The 20,190-nt window shown below is 45.2% G+C and overlaps 1 protein-coding gene across 3 annotated transcripts in view; it reads right to left on the bottom strand.

Moving 5' to 3' along the window:
* Window positions 1-20,190, bottom strand: part of TXLNB (taxilin beta) — a 59,240-nt gene that overhangs the window by 30,366 nt on the left and 8,684 nt on the right. For all 3 annotated transcript variants that reach the window (XM_006020667.2, XM_025200298.1, XM_025200299.1), the window contains 2 exons: window positions 15,357-15,448; window positions 4,800-4,970 (listed from right to left, as the gene is read on the bottom strand). In XM_006020667.2, the coding sequence (XP_006020729.1) occupies window positions 4,800-4,970; window positions 15,357-15,448 (263 nt within the window). The remainder of the gene's footprint in view (window positions 1-4,799; window positions 4,971-15,356; window positions 15,449-20,190) is intronic.

The following is a 20,190-nucleotide window of genomic DNA, read 5'->3' as shown; positions in this document are numbered from 1 at the left end:
AGGAATGCAGACATGTATTATATTATCTATTAAGCACCAGTTCCATTCTTGGATCTCCAGTGAGTGGGAATCTAAGACACTGAATGAGCAACAAATATTCTTATGATATTCACATGACATAATATGTTATATGGTAAATGAGGGGAAATTTGGTGGATAGGTATGTTTTGTTTACCTTCTGCTACCTGAATGACAATAAAATACTTAATACAGTTTTTATTTCTCTGTATTCTGCAAGATTAGCAGAATTTCCAATTTCAAGTATGAAAAATATCACAAGTAAGCCTTCTGCCCTCATAAAACTGACTTACAAAAGAGATTTTAAACTGACTTAAAAACAGATTTTAAACAGCAAATTTTGGATTTTGTTTATTAGTCTTATTTTCAAGCCCTTTTTCCTCGAATCACAAGGGCTAGAAAGTTACAAGACTGGAAACTGAGATTGTCATGTCATCACATGACTCCAGAAGTGAGGGCTATAAAGAAACACTGAATATTGTAAAAACAATGTTAACATTGTGAGGGCTGGCAATTCTATGTAAGGAAACAATTTCTTTATCTACACTTTTCATTCTTATCTATTCTACAGACACTATTTTTTTCTTCATAGTTCATTTTATCTTGCTTTTTTGGATGTCAGCACAAGGTCTACAGCGAGGTAGTGCCTCTATCCCCAGATTCAGTCTTTGGGTAAGGACAGATGTAACATTTGAAGTACTTCAAAGTGCAGCTGCCCTTTGAAGTGCTTTAAAAATGGAATGCATCAGCCGTGGACAGGTGTACAGCTCCCTGTCATGACCCCAGTTGGAGTCCATCAAAATGAGCATAGCAGGGTGGAAGTGAAGTAGACTGTCCCTTGTGTGCTCTGTCTCCATATCTCAGAGAACTCTCCTACCAACAGAACCCAGAAACCAGGGGTCCTGCACTCCTCTGTGCCTCTCAAACTTTGGAGGGAGGGGTGGGACTCCAGGAGAGTGGAGGTGGAACATACAAGACTAGAGTCAGGGCACATTGGAAAACACTCACTGGAAGTCAGTTCTGCTTCATCCCCATCCCAGTGGTGTTGGGGTAGAGCTGAATTGCAGGTCACAGCAGCCCTTAGGATAGCAGGAGCTACAGAGCTGAGCCACAGGATACATCAATTTCTAGGAAACTGGGGAGGTGGGGTTGGGGAGTTGTGCATGGGGTGCTCAGTAACAGTGAATGGAGCTGACTGCCAGTGAGATTTCTCCCGTGTTCTCTGTTCTCCCAGAGCAGTGACGACTCATGGTGGGTGCACAGGGGTGCATGTGCACCCCCTGAGAGCGCTGGTGCACCCCCTGACAGGCCACATTCCTCATTCAGGTGATGGGCGGGGGGGCAGGTGGGAGCACTGGTGCCCCCCCTGCGAGCGCCAACTGGGGAGTGGGAGTGCTGTGGCCGGTTCCTGGAGTGCCACAGCCGCTTCCTGGCCAATGCGATCAGCCGCAGGGGGACCCCTACCCCCGGTCAACGTGATCAGCTGCAAGGGAACCCCCCCTGGTTGGTGCAATTGGCTGCAGGGGGACCCCTCCCCCTGGTTGCTGACTAGTTGTTGGGGGGGGGGCATGTGCCCCCCCTGACTAATGCGGCACCAGTTGCCCATGCCCCAGAGCACCATCCTGCTGGAACTGGGACAGGTGTGGAGGGCACAGGGCCTCCAGTCTTCCAGTTCTTGGGGGGATGGGACACCTCTGAGATGGCAGAGATGGGGCACACAGGAGAGCATATTGACAGCCTGCTCCACTCTCCCCACACTCCCTCCATTAGGTATGGGCAGGTGCAGAAAGCATGCACATGAAACAGGAAGTGCTTCATTTTGAAGCTCTTATAAAGAGTTTTTTGTTTTCTTCAGGGTTATTTTTGGAGGGCATTCACCATTTTCAGAGTCATTTGAAGCACTTTAAGTGTTATGTCTGTCCACACTCTTTATGTATTAGTAGGACAGCATTCCATACAAAGTTTCACTGGTTAACTGAAGGTGTTGATAGGCATGGGGGGAAAAAAACTGGACTCTACCAGAAGCAGCAGCATGTTACTTTGGCCTGGCTCTGTGGCGTTTGTAAAGATTGGGCACTTCAGTGGAGCTTTTAGCTAAAGCTGATTCAATCAGATATTAGATAAAAGTGCCAAAAAAGCCCCACTAAAGCGCCCAATCTCTATGGATGTTGGAAAAGCTAGGTGCAGCTAACTCACTGCCTCTTCTGGGCATTTGCTGGGCTTGGGGTGGAAGTGTGCTGAGTTTAAAATAAAACACTGTTTTTTTTTCCCCACATCTGCAAGCAGCCTGAAGGCCTGGCTTTCTAAAATGACCTTGTTAAACCTGTACTAACCCTTGAGTGAACACTTTTAAATCACTTTAAAAATGCCTTATATTGTTTTAATTTACAAGAGTAAATTAAACTGATAGACACTCTCTGAAAACAAAATTACGTGTCCACAGAGAGGTTTGTCCTGGTTTGATTCAAGAGCTTTTATCTTTTAGCATGGTTTCATTGTGTAGACAGGGCCATAACCTCCCCTAGGCTAAGTTCAGACAGTCAAAAAGCCTGAGGCCGAGGAGGGCTGGTGCTGGGCTGGGTGGGAGTATTCCCCTGCCCCCCCAGCCCTTTGGAGATAATGACAGCTGGTAAAGGTGTGGGGCTAAGGGATCCCAGCCCAGGTATCTGGGCTGCAGGGGGAGGCAGGGTGGAAGGGACTTTCCCTCATGTGGTGCAGAGATAGGGCTCCTGTGTTGGGTGGGTGCATTTCCCCACCCCTGCAGCCTTTCCAAGGCAAGGGCAGCTGGGGGGTGGGGTGGGACTAAGGTGATTCCAGCCAGCTCAAGAGTGTGTGTGTTGGGATGATTAGCCCCACAGAGGATGCTTTCCCTCCCCTTGTGCTGTGCAGACCCATGCTAGGAGGGCCTGGGGTACCTTCCCGTGGCCCCCATCCCACTGTGTTGATAGGTACAAGCAGCTGCTAGGGAGCAGAGGCTTTACTGCTTCAGCTCCATGACAGCAGGGGGCAGTGGGGCAAGCCCTCCTCTGCTGGAGCAGACAACACAGCTCAGGTCTGCAGAGCATCCTGGGATGCTGAGGCACTATGAGTTAACTGGAATCAGGAGGGGTTCTGGGACAGAAATTCCATAACTGGTTTGACCAAACCATAAACTGGTTTGACCTAAATCAGTTAAGTCTGTTACTACCTCCAGGTTTATCTTAAACGGGTTTCAGCCATTTTGAAAGTAATTTATGTGCACTGAACTTCTGTTCTATTATAGGTATAATATGGTTTCTGATCACTTAAACCAGTTTAAACTTCTGTCCCTAGCCCTAGAAGCTAGTTCGCTAATGCTCCATTTTGATCAGCTTATAACTAACATTTAGCCAGGTACAGACATTACACTTTTACTGGTATAAGCGATCGGAAACCAGTCTATACCCATAAGGGAACAGAAATTTGGCAAGCATAACTGGTTTATACACGTAACAGGACTGAAGTTCAGAACACAAAACTGGTTTATACCTGTAACAGAACAGAAGTTTAGCACACGTAGCCTGGTTTAAAAATGGTGGAACCTGGTCTAAGATTTGACCCCACCCCAAAGGGTGAATGTGCGTTCTGTTTGCTACTGATCTAAACTACACCACTTGCAGAAAACTGCATAATTCGGATCAATTCTGCCTCAAGCTTTTTGAATGTCTGTACCAAGCCTTTGAGTGTAGACTCTGCAGGCCAGTTTCTCAGCTGGTGTGAATCAATATGGCTCCATTAGCAGTCCATAAAGCAGTATTGATTTATATCAGCTGAGGTTCTGCATCTGAGACTTGAAATCTGTTGCTTTATGTAAACTTTATACAATATGTACCTACAAAAAAATTTTCCTTCGCATCAATAGATCAAAGCACAGATTTTTTTTGTAATGACCACGAGAACAACAAGTACTGTTACATCTGCTGTTTCTTTTGCTAATTCTTTCTGGTATTTTCAAATACCTGGTTAGAATGTTTATATCCGAAAGAAAATATATAGAGAATTAGACCTTTAAAGATATCTGGCTATGTTTTAGATTTAGCATCTAAATGGCATAATATATCAAGGAAGAGCGAGGCAGAGTTTAAATCATCATACCCCTTAATTTTTTTTCTCTCAAACTCATATTGTAAGTTCAGAAGTTTTTTGTGCACCCAATCAACATTCCCCCCATCTTCAAGGCAAATCAGGCCGATGTCTTTGCTTGGTCAATATTAATTCCTCTTTTCCAAATATCCCACTGTCCAAATTATATCAAGATACCTGAGAAACTATAGAGAATCTTTGGCAGAAAATCACCTGTGTGCATGCGCCCGTCTGCCCGACCGCGCGCGCGCGCGCACACACACACACACACACACACACACACACTCTTTAATTTGTACCTGTAGATTTACCAACACAACTTATCTACATAAATAATTTCTGTATGTTTATACATTTATATGCATGCTTATTGCATCCAAATTTTGTGTACCATAAGGCTTATCTCACAATTCTGAGAGTGCAAAAATCCCATACCATTGCTGTAAAGAAAAGTTGGACTTTATCTGAACTCTCATTGTAAAGTGTCTTCTTTAGGAGCTGTTTTAAGCAACCTTAATGTAAGTAGGAATCAAACGCACTGTAAATAATTGTATATTGTGTAGGTTCCTGTAAAAATTCTTTTCAGTGTGATGGTAGACCAGAATGAGGAGGTTTCTGAGCCTGCCCAGTCAGTATGGGGTTTATATCCTGCTGTGTAATTTGAGAGGCCCCCTACTTACCTTGAGGGTTTTGTTGTGTCTCTGGAGCTCTCGACAGAGACTCTCAAGTTTGCTGCGGGCAAGGATGGCTCTACTGTGCTCACTCTGCAGCTGGTCCTTCTCTTTGATGATCTGTGCCTGTCTCTTCTGCAGGTGCTTCAGTTTTTTCTGCTCAGCACGATGTTCTTCCAGCTAAAGAGAGAGGGGAAGAAAAGAAGGGAAAGAATATGTACACAGGGCTTTCAGTTCAATCTCATTCTTTCATAAGCATTTAGAAACTTGCTCGTGTTTTTTAGCACCTATTGAAAAAAAGCAAACTGCTTATGGTAAAATCACAAACCTACTTTCTACAATAGCCCAATGAATGGTGTGGAAGCATTGAAGGGGAAAGAAGTAATTTTTAATACTCCATTCTCTTATTTCAACTTTTTCTTCTTCAGTTTGCCAGATCCAAATTTATTTTGGATACCTGGTTATTATCTTAGAGACAAAAGTAATCAGAACTCATGGCAGAGGTGGTATCTTTTATTAGACCAATTAGATATTTGCAAAAAAATTCTTTATTTGCAAGCTTTTAGGCACAAGCACCCTTCTTCAGGCATAGGAGAGAGCAAAGATTGTAAAAGTTCTCCTAGGTAGAAATGAAAATTCATATTTCATTTTCATTTCTACCGAGGAGAATTTTTACAATCTTTGCTCTCTCCTATGACTGAAGAAGGGGGCTTGAGCCTGAAAGCTTGCAAATATATTTTTTTGCAAATATCTAGTTGGTCTAATAAAAGATATCACCTCTGCCCCGAGTTCTGATTCCTGGTTATTATCTTAGTTTTTGTTTAGTTGTTTAAACTGAGGCAGTAACTGGAGACTCGTGCAATGGAATTTGTGAGGGGCAGGCAGATATATCAGGAAAAGGAAAAATGCTACATTTTCTTTCTTTTTAGGCATCTGTTAAAAGAAAGGCACCTGGAGATCAAGAATGTAGCCTCTCTGGGTGCGTACAGACAAGCACGCAGATGCAGTTTGTGGCACCAAAAACCCATCTGCAGCACTGCAAAATGCACACGTTGCACATGCAGGCATTCACCATGCTGCTAATATGAAGAATAGCAGTTTTTTTACACCGGGATCTCCCAGCGTAAAAGGAAACTGTGCCAGAAAAAAGTGGGGCAGGGCATGTGGCAGCAGTGTGTGCTACCTGAAATGAGAGCCTGGCCGGCCAAAGCCACACTCCAGCTGCCAGTCAGGCTCTGCATGCCCGGATCGCTGCCACTGCAACCCTGGGAGGCCCCCAGGACTCCAGATAAGGCTGCTGGTGCTAGCCCAGGTGCTGGCCCCAGCCTCCTCTACCCCACCTGGGGCAGCTTGCTGTGCACCAAAATGTGTGTGCAGGGGCTTTCCCTGGGGACTAGTAGCAGCAGCACAAATATGTGCTGCTGCTGTTTGTCCCTGGGGAAACTCAAGTTCGCACTTGTGGGGAGACACCGTCTATGGGTTTCTGTTGTCACTGATGATATATCCTTCAGTTGTAAAAATTCCTTTAGGGCATAGGATAATAATACTATAACGTAATGGCTGGTGTAAATATCTGGCAAAAGTTTTCAAATATTTTCCATTGCCTAATTCTAACAAGTACACAGGAGCACAATTTTTTAATTCAAGTTTGGTAATAACTGATGCTGTTTCTTGGCTGGCATTGCACATTCTACAAAAAAATTAAGCAACGCATTATTTGCACTATGCTGGTCAGTTATAGAAGTTACATGGTATTATTTCTGTTGCCTGACTGTCAGTTGACCTATGCAATGCCACAATACAATGCTGAGGAAATGATTACAGTGAAATAGAAAGTCTGAATTTCACAGGGCCTATTAGCATTTGAATGATGCTATAGCCATGATGATCCAGGAAATATGTGAGAGGCAAGGATTTCGGTGCATAATATCTTTTATTGGATCAACTGTATGGTTGGGATAGACTTAGACAAGCTTTCAAATGCAATGCAATCTTTTTCAGGTCAATATTATTAGTTATATAAGGCATCCGTTCAGTGACCAGAAAAATACCATGTGACTAACCAAAGCAGTACAGACAGTGATTTATTTATTCAACTGTGAAATGCACAAGTCTTGATATCTACAGGTGAGAAATATGAAGAAACTGAAGAAATATGAACCCCCCATCCTTTTAAAGAAAGCATTTCTGCCCTAAGAATGTCATTAACAATAGTGAAACCCCTGCTATCCATAACCCCAGTACCATAACTAAGGCAAGGTGATTGGAGCAACAGCCCTGGGTGCCAACTTGTGGCAGGGGATTGCAAAATAACACCTGCTGCCACAGGTGCATGTCTGCATTGGCAGCACCAGCAGCCAGAAGTCACTGTTGCTCTGTTGCACCTCTGCATAGGCGCGTCTACACGTGCAAGCACGTGTGCTTGCAACAGCTCAAGTAGAAGTGGTGCAAATTTGAGCTGTAGCTTTTTGCCTTAGCACACGTGCCTGGACATGCACTTTGGTGTGGGGCAAATTGTGCCACTTAGGGCAAAAGAACCCTGCCTGGCTCCTCCCGGAGCTGCAGCCAGTGGGAGCTAGAGCCTGGGGCCAGTACCTGTTCTACCCTCAGCAGTATAAAAAAACTGCCCTGTCCTGGCCCCATCAGTACAAAAACCTACCCTGTCAAGTAGCTCAGGGCTACTCGCTCTCAGGAGCTTCTGGGGCCCAGCCAATTGGTACCTGGGGACGCTACCACTTGTGCCAGCTGGATGGTGCTAGCGGAGCATGCCCTGAGAGTCCCCTGCCAGTGGGCTGTGGCTGCAGAGTTGGCCTTTGTGTGGCACTACTGCCATTTGTGCCCTTGCCTGCCCATCTGGGCAGCTATCGCCCAGAAGATGTTCCCAGTGTGGTGGCCTGCTTTGAACTGTCAAAGCATGTCCTCCTGGCCCCAATTGGGCAGGAGGTCAGCCACAGCCAGCTGGGTCCAAGATGCCAGCTCTGAGCAGGCTCCTCTGCCTGGGTCCTGCCACTGGCCTCCCTAGCAGGAATTCTGGTGTGCCCTATTTGAAAACTGAAAAATCCCCGATAAAAAAATCCCAAAGTCACTATGTAAAATACCCCAAAATCCATGTTCTTTCACAATTAAAACAAAAAACCACTATATATATGTGAGAGACAGCAATCAGTTGGGCAATGTTTTATTGATATATCTACGGTGTTCAAGCAATTTGGAAGCCATAGAGCCCTTAGAACTCCCTGTGACCCCTTCACTAGCCAGGATGTGGGGACAGCTGCCCCTGAAGCCACAGTTCCTGCCAGCAGATTTCATCCTGTCTGGCAGCTGGGCATGCAGGGTGTGTGCTGGGGGAATGTGGGGTTTGCAGGACAGGGGGAGAAGGGGGATGGAGGGATGTGGGTGGCTGTGGAGGGATATGAGAGGCTGTGGGGTGTGTGGGTAGGTGTGGGTGGATTGTGGGGGGACTGTGAGGGGGTGCTGCTCAGGAGGGGTGGGGCCCATGCTCCCCACAGGGCGCATCCCCCTGCACAGCTCACAGACTGCCCCCCACAGGGCTACAGCCCCCCCCAACAGGGGCCACATGGCCCCCACAGGCAGCAATCGGGGTCTGGGGGAGCAGGTGGGGTCGGTGGGGTTCCCCCATGGTCCCGTCCCCCTCCTCCAGCTCCCCCACCCTCTAGTTTCCGGCAGGAGCCAGGGTCTAGCTCCCTGCAGCTGGCGCACTCATGGGCAGGCAGCGTGCTTCAGCACCAGGGCAAGGGCCAGCCATAGAGATACTCTGGCTGCTACCCTAGCATCATTGTGGAGGACCAGCCCTCCGGTTGCCTGCCCTGCTTTTTTCCCCCATGGATTTTTTTGATCCCTGGATATCCTGGGGTCTAATTTTGCCTCCACACTGTAAATCTGCAGTGCGGGGAGCGTTTATTTGTTCCCGCAGGTACCTCTTGCAGCATCTCAAAGGGCTTTGAGACACTGAAAGAGGCACATGCACGCTTGTGTGGATGCACCCATTGAAACAAACAAACAAAACCCAACCCACAAGCAAATTAACAAACAACTAGCCTATCCCAAGCAAAATTTCCTCTCCAAAAAGGCCCTGTAAGAGGTCTGTTTGCACCAGGGGGTTGTGTTGTTCAAGGGGTTCATGTTATACCATGCTGATCAGGACACACACACATCCTGAGGTACAGCATCAAGATGCAAGAATTCTAGTTTTGTTAACAAATATTTGTTAACGAAATTACACATGTGGGTAGCACTTGGGTTCTGTCAGCTTTTGAAGACCTGCAGAAACAGCCCTATAATACCATTGCTCACACTGGACACAGGATAGAAATCTAGTCAAGCTGACTAGAGGCCTATCACCTCCTTAAAAATGTTCTGTTCTGCATAAAACAAAACAAAACACCCAAAAAACCCCACAGTCCCTTCTATTATATATGTACAAGCACAATATAGTTTTCACTGTGGTCAGGCACATACTTGGCCTCCAACATTTGCATGGAATAAGAGGTGCTGCAGTCTCCATAAAATACTCCACGGACTTTAATACCTTTCTGTTGATGTTATAGTATTCTACTATAAATTCAAGAGCCCACATTGAGGGAAAAAAAACAAGGCAGTGTAACATTAAAAACTATGCTCCATATACTGTTCACTGATCCTGGCACATGTTTGTGAGCAGTATTGCCTGATTTTAAAAATGGACATTCAAGTCCCACGTGTCAACAGAAATACCACAGAGTAATCTTTGAAATATTTACATCTTTATTTTTATTCCAAGGGAACTTTCCTTTCCTCTATACCAGTGATTCTCACCGTTCCATGAGATCCTTTTGTCCGGTACTGCCACACAATATTAGCAATGTTAGGTGTGCAAATACCTACACATGATTCATCCAATAAACCCTGAGATTTCAAAGAGGACTTCACAGTATCAAAAACATTCTGAGCACTTGTGATCTTATCTGAGTTCTTTGCAACAGAAGAATTTCTCTATTATTTTTCCATAGTCAAGAAACCAGTGAAAGCTAAGAGCTAGCATTTTCTGAGTTTAATGAGGATGCCTTGAATCTAATGAGGTTGAAAACCACTGGTCTGTCCTATCAGCATATTATCATATTTAGGAATAAATATGTGTACTAGACTTAGCATGTCTACCTGATCATTGATTATTTACATAAAACTAAACAATAAAGTACTGTTGATGATAGGCATAACCCAGAAAAGGACAGGGGGAAGAGGTTGTTAGTTTAGGTTATGTGATATGTAGCTCAGATTAGAACAATAGTCGTAGTGAGTAATGTTTTATATTTCTGTTGCTTGGTGAATTTCTGCATATGGTCTCCAATTTATCTTGGTGTTACTGAACCATCCATATTATGAATCAAATCACATCAAGTCAGATTGCAAAGGAAAACAATCGGCAGCTTCAGATACTTTTGCATCTCAGCTTTAACATTATCATGGAATCATACAGAATCGTCATGGTGATGCACTATGTTGCTGTATAATGCGCTATAGCAACGTAGTGATCACGTGAGTCTACATGTGACTAGCAGCTACTTTGCCTCAGTGGCACGCTCCCTCATTTTAGTGCGCTGCTATGGCAAAGTAGTGGCTTAAAACTAACTGTGTGCCGCAGTACCAAAGTTGCCATAGAGCAATGTGTAGATGTGCCCATAGAGAAGTAAGGCTGGAAGGAACCTCCAGAGCTTATCTAGTCTGACCCCCTGACTGAGGCAGGGTCATCCCTATCCAAACTGTCCCTTACAACCATAAACTGTACATAAGACTACCATCAATCCTGACACAACATAGACCTAACACCCGAACCTGTCACAGGTAAAGCAGGTGAACCATGACAGCCAATGTCCTGCTTCTATAAAAGGTTGTCAATATATGCTCAAGAGATCCTGAAAGGGCCTCATGCAACCCAGTAAAGATGATTTAATTCTATGAGGATTTTTCAGCAAGCCCTGAGTTAATGTTATTAATCAATTTGCATTGGCAGGGTCAGTGTGGATCAAAATGCACTCTTGCTTCATTTGTTCCCTTTGTTAGGAGCCCTGACTGTATGGACCAAAATTTTCTATTATGTTCAAAATGTCTTTAAATATAGCAGGGCAGGTCGGCACTTTAGGCCATGTGTAGACAAAATGAAAGGCATGTGTGTATGACACTTTAAAGCGGGTTAAATGCTTTAGCACCACTTTAATGGTGTCGGTGTTTGCATGCTTCAGTGGCATATTGCATATTAATTCCAGCCACTATAGGAAATTCAGTGGCATAATGCACCTTTAATGACTTGGGGCGCAGCAAGCTAAAACTCCTTTGAGGAGTTTTAGTTTGCTGCCCCTACAGCCACAGAGCAAAGCATCGGGCTCTGTGCACCTTCACGGCTCTGCAGGAAGCACGTGCAGGCAGCCTGGCAGCAGCCCAGGAAAGCAGGCTCCACCCAGGAAGAGCAGGGAGCCTCTGATCTTTTTTTTTCTTTCCCCCCTGGAGCCTGCCTGCCTGAACTGCTTGGGGGCCTGGTGCTTCCCTTCATGGCTGCGGTGCTCCCCGGGTGCCTGTGGGTGGGTGCTGCCTTGGTGGGGAGGGGGGGTGGGGGTGGGTTGCTGTGGAGGGAAGCACCAGCTCCCCCTGCAGCCCAGGGACTGCACCAACGGCCAGCAGCTCGCCCTCCCCTCCTCCACGGGCAGGCAGCCGGAGAGGCAGGTTAGTCAGCGGGGTGTGTACATGACACAGGGGTTTAATCAACCCTAAATTGAAGCAGTGTTTTTGAAAACCCACCGCTTCAATTTAGGGCCCCTGTTTTGTCTACACATGCCCTTAAAGACTATGTGCTTCTGAGTTAGTTGGTCTCTAAGGCGCAACCCTTTCTTGGCTTCTTCCTGTCTTCAGACTAATATGGCCAACTACCTCTCTCTAAATATGCCAAAGTTTAAGTTATAGTAGAAGGAATAATGCTTTAACTTGTACCATAAACATAACGTCCCTTTAAATACATGCTTAAGTCCCATTAAACTCAGTAGAAGAACGGAGGCCCAGGATATGAATTTAGAACATTCACTAAAAAAAATCAACTTAGTTTTGTGATAAAACACCACTCACAGTTTCAGATACATTTGTATATAAAACCAATTATAAAATCAATGGTATGTGAGGCAGATTTTTAATATTCTGCAAAAATTCAGCGGCATTTCTGTATGTATGATAGCTACAGCCTGTGGCATTTAGAAAAAGTCTTGATCCAAAAATAGCGCATCTTACAAAGTATGAAAAGAACAAAGAAGGGGAAGTGGGTGGCTGGCATGGTTACAGGGTAAAGTTATGGTTGTTGGTACCTTGACTGTTCATTTCTATATTTTTCGATATATTAGGTTCTTTTAAGTTTAAGTTTGACTCTGTATTTTCTGGTTTTCTATATCTCTTCCCCCTTTTTCAATAAGCACATTTTTTATCTTAAATTATTTAAATGTGTTTTCAACTTTACAGTTTACCGGCTTTTTTAAGCCTGGGTATTTTATCAATAAAATCATATCCAAACCTTTAAGAAGATGTCAAAAATAGTAGGATTTCCTTTTAATATATGTTCACATACAAACATATGTATATAAAGAAAAGGTAACGTAAAACTGTCAATCATTCTTAGTAGCTATAGAGTGTCCAAAATAATGCTCGCTTCTGAAGGCAAGGATTCCACTAATCTCCAATATGTATTAACTTGATAATGCAAAACCACACTCAGTTTCTCCATTTTCCCTAATCTGTTTTAGGAGGCAAACAGTGCAGGAACCAATATACTGAGAAAAACATTGCCTGAGGTGGGTAGGCTCAAATATGATATACCAATAACTTCTATTGTTTTTCTCTCTTTTGAGTGTTGTCAAAAGTACAAACTTGACCTACTGTCTCCTCCAATACTGTGTAGTGAACTAATTGTAATTCTTAACTCCAGAGTACATTTCCAAAACAATGGCTTGCACCACCCTGCCTTTTTTTCGGTGTCGGTTTTTTGACCCCGAGATCTCCCTGGGTCAAACCTGCCCCCCAACACTGCAAGGTAGCAGCATGAGGAATGCCTGCATATATGGTATGTGGTGCCACATTCTGCACATTGGAGCTCATCTGGATGCAGCCAATTTGTCCAAATCCTGCAATGAGCTCAGCTTGGGAAGATATTTGTTCCCACACAGACCCCAGCCTACTGAAGCAGAAAATCAGCTCTCGTCAAATTAGATGAGGCTCTATACATTTAAAGGGGGTTTGTCACTGGCAGTTCACTATAGGTTTCATGCCTCAGATTGCAGTTACATGATCCAATGCTTCACTGTGTTGTACTAAATGGTACATGTACAATTTGAATATAAAACCCAACTGAACCACGGTGGTAGTCTGGTACTTTGTGCTGTTTTTTACAGTGTGCAGGGCAAAGGAGGGTCAGGGCCCTAAGAGCCAAATCCTATTCCATCTATTAGATAGTTAAGTGGACTTAGGTGCCTGATTGATCCTATTCTACCCTGTTCGATTCCTGAAAATGTATTCATGCATCTATTTTTGTAACTTGGTGTCATCTTAGCCTTAAGATTAAGTTACAAAAAACAGCAAGAAGGAGGAGGGCCCATTTGCTTTTTGTATTATCAGTTTTTCATGGACTCAAGCAGAGTAGAATATGATTGCATATAGGTTTATTAGTCCATTTAAGTGCCTAATAGGTAGGCTGACCATAAGGAATTCCAGACATGCAGGACAATGCCTCCCAATGGTGTGTGCCTGTCTGCTTGGCTAGCATGCTGTGCCACTCTGCACTGCTCTGCTTCCTCACTAGATTGCACCCTGAGTCCTTGCATTTCCAGAATGTTCATTTTAACTCTCACCAGCTGGCCAGGACCAGCCTCCAAAATTCAGGACTCTCCTGGCTAAATTGGGTCACCCTACTAATAGATGTTTATAACACCTTTGAATAGGTATAAGTAATGATAGAGAGTACAAGAAGTAAAATGCCCTACCTCTGGGCTTGTCAACCGGGGGTACGTGTACCCCTGGGGGTACTTGAGAAGGCCCTAGGGGGTACTCACAGGCAGGTGGGGACAGAGTGCCACCATGCACCATCCTGTGCTGCCGTGCAGGTGCCACCCACCAGGCTGGACACAGGGGCGGGGGAATCTTGCATACAGTGACTGCTGCCACTCTGTGTCCAACTGCATGCTCTCCCCCACCTTGGTATCTGGCTGTGCACCCCCTGCAGTGTACCAAGGGTACACTGCCCTGCGTCTGGCCGCCAGGGGGGTACAAAGATTGAAAAAGTTTCAAAACCTCTACCCTACGTTATATATGTTTCATAGTCATAGACTCATAGGGAAATTGGGCTGGAAAGGACCTCCAGAGGTCATCTAGTCTGACCCCCACTGCCTGAGGCAGGATCATCCCTATCCAAACTGTGCCATACAACTATAATCTAAACTGTACATAAGACTACCATCAACCTTGATACAACATAGACCTAACACACTAACCTGCCCCAGGTAAAGCAGGAGAACCACAGTAGCCAATGTCCTGCTTCTATAAAAGTTTGTCAGTATATGCTCAAGAGGTCCTGGAGAGAGGGCCATGCCCCCAGCTACAGAGGAAGGTATAATCCTCCATAGCCCATACCAATATGACCATGGGGTAAAATTCCTTCCTGACCCCAAATAGGGCAATTGGTCTGACACTGAGCAGAGGGACAAGACCCTCTAGCTAGGAATCTCTGACCCTGCTCCTAGCAGGGATATTGGCACACCCCAGCCAGCATTCAGTGCCTTTGGGAAGGTCTAAAGACACCTTGACACACATAACAGAAAAGGGGAGGGAGCAACCAGCAAAGTCCAGAAGCATGGGAAAACAGAGGTATAATAATACCCCTTCTGGCTTTCCTGGTGTTACAAATGATATTGTTGTGGATTCTACTCTCAACTACATGCAGAACAGGACTTATTTTAAGGTAAAAAGAGTCAGGGTAGTGTATATGACATTGGAATCTGGCCTAAAGTATCTTTGTGGAATTTACGACCTGTGTGCTGGTGGGGTAAGAGGGAAACAAGAGGGAGACATATGGAACGAGAGCAACTCTTCTGATCCTTGATAAATCAAAGAGTACTGAGAGAATAAAAAGAATAAAATTGAATCTTCTGAAAAATGGACTGGAAACTGTGGTAAATAAATAGGTTTGATAAGGAAGAATAATCTTTATTTTGGCTGTAGCTTTACAGCTGGTTGGCAAAATTATGAATTCAAAATTATACTCCATTTTACTGAAAGTTTTTGTACAGATTTCACTTCAACTCCGAATGTTCTATGTCATGAGCTGTCTGTCTCCAAAAACTTATCTTTTCTTCCTTGACCTTTCTTTTTTTTTTGTGTCCTCTGAGTATGATTTATTATTTAACTCCGAAAAGTGTTCTGGGACACATTTTGTATAAAAGGGTCTAAAATGAATACTGTGAGTGCCTATTGCACTCTTTATCTTGTTTCTAACTTCAGGTATAGATTGATTCCACAAAAGACAACAAATGTTTTACGAACCAGCTCAGCATACTTCTTAAATAACATGTCCAGCTTCTCCTCTGGCGTATTCATCTTGTTCAAGCTTTGCATCAGTAAGGTGGCTTCTTTACCTTAAAAAAGAAATAGAGAATTGATAGCAAAGGAGGTTTGTACACAGCATGCTTTAATAAATAGGAGATTTGATGTTCAAATCTAAACGATTCTGTGAGAAATGAAGCATCTTGGATCAAGGGAGGGTGATATCGTGTTTTTGTTATATGGAAAAATGGTCTATAACTTGTTCCTATTCTAGAACTTAGCCATGTGCAGTTTTCTATTTATGAGAGTAGATTTTAAAAGGTAAAAATGCCTATAGGCACCTAATCATCTGAAAGTCAGTGGGAGTTAATTGCCTTTGAAAATGCGCCTCCCTACAATTTACTGGGGAGAATATGGAATATCTGTTCAATGTTTTTTGTGAAGTGATTGAGTCTTATGCATCGTACTGAAATAGAGGTTTGTGAACTTGGTTCTCAGGTGATACAATGGTGTGGATTTGGAAGCCAACTGAGAATTCCCTATGTAAATGTAAAGCTGGCACAGCCAACCACCATATCACCCTCTTCCAAAGCCAGAACGTAATAGGGTATGGAAAGAACATGCTGGATGTGAGGTGAGCTGGGGAAGAGTGGGACAGTACTCTGTACCACTATACCAGCCCTTTGTAACCACATGCCAGTGCGTTACTTCTACTCAGTTTAACTGGTCCATGCAATCAGTGAGGTCCTTGATCCCACTTGAGAAGCTTGGATGCAGAAGGGAATCAGGTTCTATATTATCAATAGTATTACATGTACATTCACAGACTAATACCCATGTCTGTCACTGAGATGAAGAACAGTATCTGGTTTTCCCTAGGCATGTCTACACAAGATGTTTACTGCAGAGCTGACTAGTTAGCTCCACAATAAAGTCTCAGCATCTACACGTATGGCCTTATTAGGCTGCAGTAAACTAATAAATGCCGCTGTAGGATAGTACTTGTAAAAGTAAACATTTGGAAAAGCAAACTTCATAGCTAAGCAAGAAAGAAGGATTTTTTTCACTTCCCTGTCTGACTCTGACATTGGACACCTCCATGGAAGAAGACAGCCTAATTTGCTCGACACAGAGCAACACTCTCACAAAAGGACTTTGAGATACCCAGGGGAATAAACTTCCACCCTCTACCTTCCCTGTGCAAAATGGAGTTTATTTTCTATCTAGGGGGACTTTTACAATCTTTGAATTCTGCTCAGCGTGATAAGGGTGTATGTGCCCGAAAGCTTGCAAAGAAAGGATTTTTTTGCTACTATTTAGTTGGCCTAATAAAAGGTATTGGCTCTGACCCAAGAGCTTTGTGTATCCTATGGCAGTGTTACTTAGTGTGCTGCAACACATATGTAGATGCTGATTGGGCTGGCTGGGGCATGAAGGTGCTTCAGTGCAGGGACTGCCTACTGGATAGCCCCATGCTAGAGCACCCTTGTGCCTCAGCCAGCCCCTCTGCAGCACTCTGAGCTTGTTTGGAGCAGCTTCAGGCTGACAGGCTGATCCTGTGGGGTCAGTTCAAGGTGCTGTGGTGCCAGGTCCAGTGCGAACTGCGCCAGAGTTTATTCAGTTGAGTTAACTGCATTTGTAGATGCGTTCCCCGTGTATCATTTTGAGTCTGTATAAATTAGAACAAGATTAGGGCTGCTCTAATTTATGTCCAGATTGCCAAGGCCCCTCTAGGGGTCATGGACAATTAAGGATAGTTGGAGCACAGCATATACCCTCATATTCCCCAGTATACTTCCTACACTAGATCCTGGGAAGGAAGTTACCCTCTTAGTCTGAAGTCAGGCAGCATTCAGGACAGAATGGTACCTTCTTAGCTATCATAGATGTCACATCTCTGTAGACCCAAATCCCTCATGATTACAGACTACAAGGCATAAAGAACATTATCCTTGCTGATGACACTGCTTGTTATCATACACATCCATTTAAGATTTTGAGACTCCCTGTACCTACAAATGAAGGGCACTGCCATAGACACATGCATGGGCCCCCCATCTGCCACTATATTTATGACAGACCTTGAAGTCTGCTTCCTATATGGCTGCCCCCTGGTATACATAACATTCTCTAGGGTACCACCTTCCTCTTCCTTCTGCAGAGGACTGGCCAGCTGTGCACCAGCTGAGGACCATCTTTACTCTACATCCACTTCCTTTGGGCAAAGTCCATTGTCTAGGACCAAAATCTTTTACATCACCATTGCACTATTTCATAGAGTTCATAGACATCAGGGCTGGAAGGGACCTCGGAAGATCATCGAGTCCAGCCCCCCGCCCGAAGGCAGGAAGTCAGCTGGGGTCATAGGATCCCAGCAAGATAAGCATCCAATTTTTTCTTGAAGGTGCTCAATGTAGGTGCTTGAACCGCCTCCAATGGCAGGCTATTCCAGACCTTGGGGGCTTAGACAGTAAAGAATTTCTTCCTTATGTCCAGCCTGAAACGGTCTTGCAGTAGTTTATAACCATTCGACCTCGTCATCCCTTGGGGCGCTCTGGTGAGCAAACGTTCCCCCAGATACTGGTGGTCCACCCCTGATAAACTTATAGGTGGCCATCAGATCGCCCATGAGCCTGTGCTTTCCCAGGCTAAAGAGCCCCATAGCTCTCAGCCTGTCGTCGTAAGGTCTGTTTTCCTGACCTCTGATCATGTGCGTGGCTCTTCTCTGGACTCTCTCAAGCTTCTTCACATCCTTTTTGAATTGTGGAACCCAAAACTGGATGCAGTATTCCAGCTGTGGCCTCACCAAGGCCAAGTACAGGGGGAGAATGACGTCCCGGGATTTGCTTGAGAAGCATCTATGGATGCAAGCCAGCGTTTTGGTCGCTTTACTAGCCGCCGCATCGCATTGAAGGCTCATGTTCATCTTGTGGTCAATGATGACCCCCAAATCTCTTTCTTCTGTAGTGCTATTGATGTAGTGCAATAGAAAATCAGGCCACACAAGTGCAAAATAAGTCTAAAATGCTACAGGCCCAGGTGGCAAATCCTGATTTGTTAGTGCTTTATACTTACAAGATTACATAATTACACTAAATGCAAAACCATGGAAAGTCAGGCCCCTTTTTTAGGAATCAAAGCTCTTGGTCCTTATTCTTAGTTCCAGGTGTGTGAAGGCCCATCCTGTATATTAGATGTATAGTGTAGCCCAGGTAACTTGGGTATATACTCTCCTTCTCCAATTGAAGGGGCTTGTTAGCTGGCAGGTGTGCTGTGGGGGAACTGCAGACCGCTCAGTTTCCCTCCGTCCCTATGGAACCAGGCCAGGACAGTCAAGGGACTTAACTATATACACATTTATTTACATTAACTTATCACAAGGGAAAGGAACATGGATATAAACATATGTACAATGTATATATATATTTATAAGTTATCTAAACCAGTAACATAAACAATACCCTCTGGGTAAATGACATAAAACCTTATACCAGTGCTCCAGATACAGGTAAGTCACAGGTAAGTATCTGATTTGAATCAGATAAACCCCAAAGATAAACTCAATCCTGAGGGGAAACCCCAATGCCCTTGGGCTTTTCCCAAGCCCTACATAGAAGCTGGTAACTTTAGGGGGGCCCTCTCAGTGGGACCTCCCCTTTCAGAAGCCCTTAACTAACCCCCCCCCTCCCCTGTAGGAATCCTCTTTTCCCTGCAACTCATGGCTCCCAGGCGTGGAAGGTGGTCCTCGTCCTCTGCGCCAGGCTGCTCTCTTGCCTGCAGTGGGCTTCGGGGTGCGGGTCGCTGCCCCCTGGAACACGGCTCCTCTATGCAGGGCTTCTGGGGCTTCTGGCTTGGCCCTGTCAGCTGGCTCAGTAGCCTGATCACCGTCTGGCTCTCTGGACTCAACCTTTTGCTATGGGTCAGAGGCCTGGGCTGCCTCGTGCAGCACCAGGCTTTGTCCGCTCTCGGACCCTCCATGCAGCGACTCCTGCACCGAGCTCCCAGTCTCATTCTGGGGGTTGAGGACCTGAGCCGCCCAAACCCTCCAAAGGTCCTACTCCATGCACTGTCCTGTGCATCAGGGTTTCTGGCTACGCACCAGAGGTTGCAGACCTGAGCCGCCTCACGCAGCTCCCAGGATCTGGACGCCGTGCACTGTGCAGCACACTGAGAGCCTAGCTGCTGGAGACATCTGCCGTTTCCCGCTGATGGAAGTCTTCAGGGGCGCTTCTGGGCTACTGCTTCGCCCTGCTGAGCAGCTCTCCTCAGCTCTTTTAAGCCTTGCTCTTCTCTCTTCTCTCTTCTCTCTCTCCCAGATGTGCTTCCTTCATGCTGGGCACACAGCTCCTTTTATACGCCTCAGGGCTCCGCCCCTGAAGTCTTCCAGACCTGAGTGTTGCAGTCTTCAATCGTTGGGGGCGGGTGGAACTCCTCTCCCCCTCCCCTCAGGAAAGGCGCATGACTGAACTCCTCTTGCTGCCTCCTGATTGGGAGATGAGCTCCATCAATCAAAACAGCAAGGGGGGAGATTTCAAGCCTGGGACTCAACCTGAGCTCCAAAAGGCAAGCCTGCTACAATAGTTTTTAGGGCTGTGCGAAGCTTTGGGTGGTGATTCGATTCAGAGGAGATTCAGCCCGATTTGGTGGCTGAATCTATGAATCTGAATTGAATCAGGGGACCAGTAAAAAGGTCTGAATTGATTCAAAGCTCTCCAAATCTTCAGAAAAGATTTGGAGAGCTTTGATGATTTGGATAGTCCCCGGTGGCTGCAGCAGGGAGCTGCAGCCAGACTTGGAGCAGGTAAGCAGGGAGTGGGGGGCTGGGGGAGGGGAC

This window comes from Alligator sinensis, unplaced genomic scaffold (assembly GCF_000455745.1).
Source record: "Alligator sinensis unplaced genomic scaffold, ASM45574v1 scaffold542_1, whole genome shotgun sequence".
Lineage (NCBI taxonomy): Eukaryota > Metazoa > Chordata > Crocodylia > Alligatoridae > Alligator > Alligator sinensis.
The sequence above is the reverse complement of the archived record's forward strand: the minus strand, read 5'-3'. Positions and strand labels throughout refer to the sequence as shown.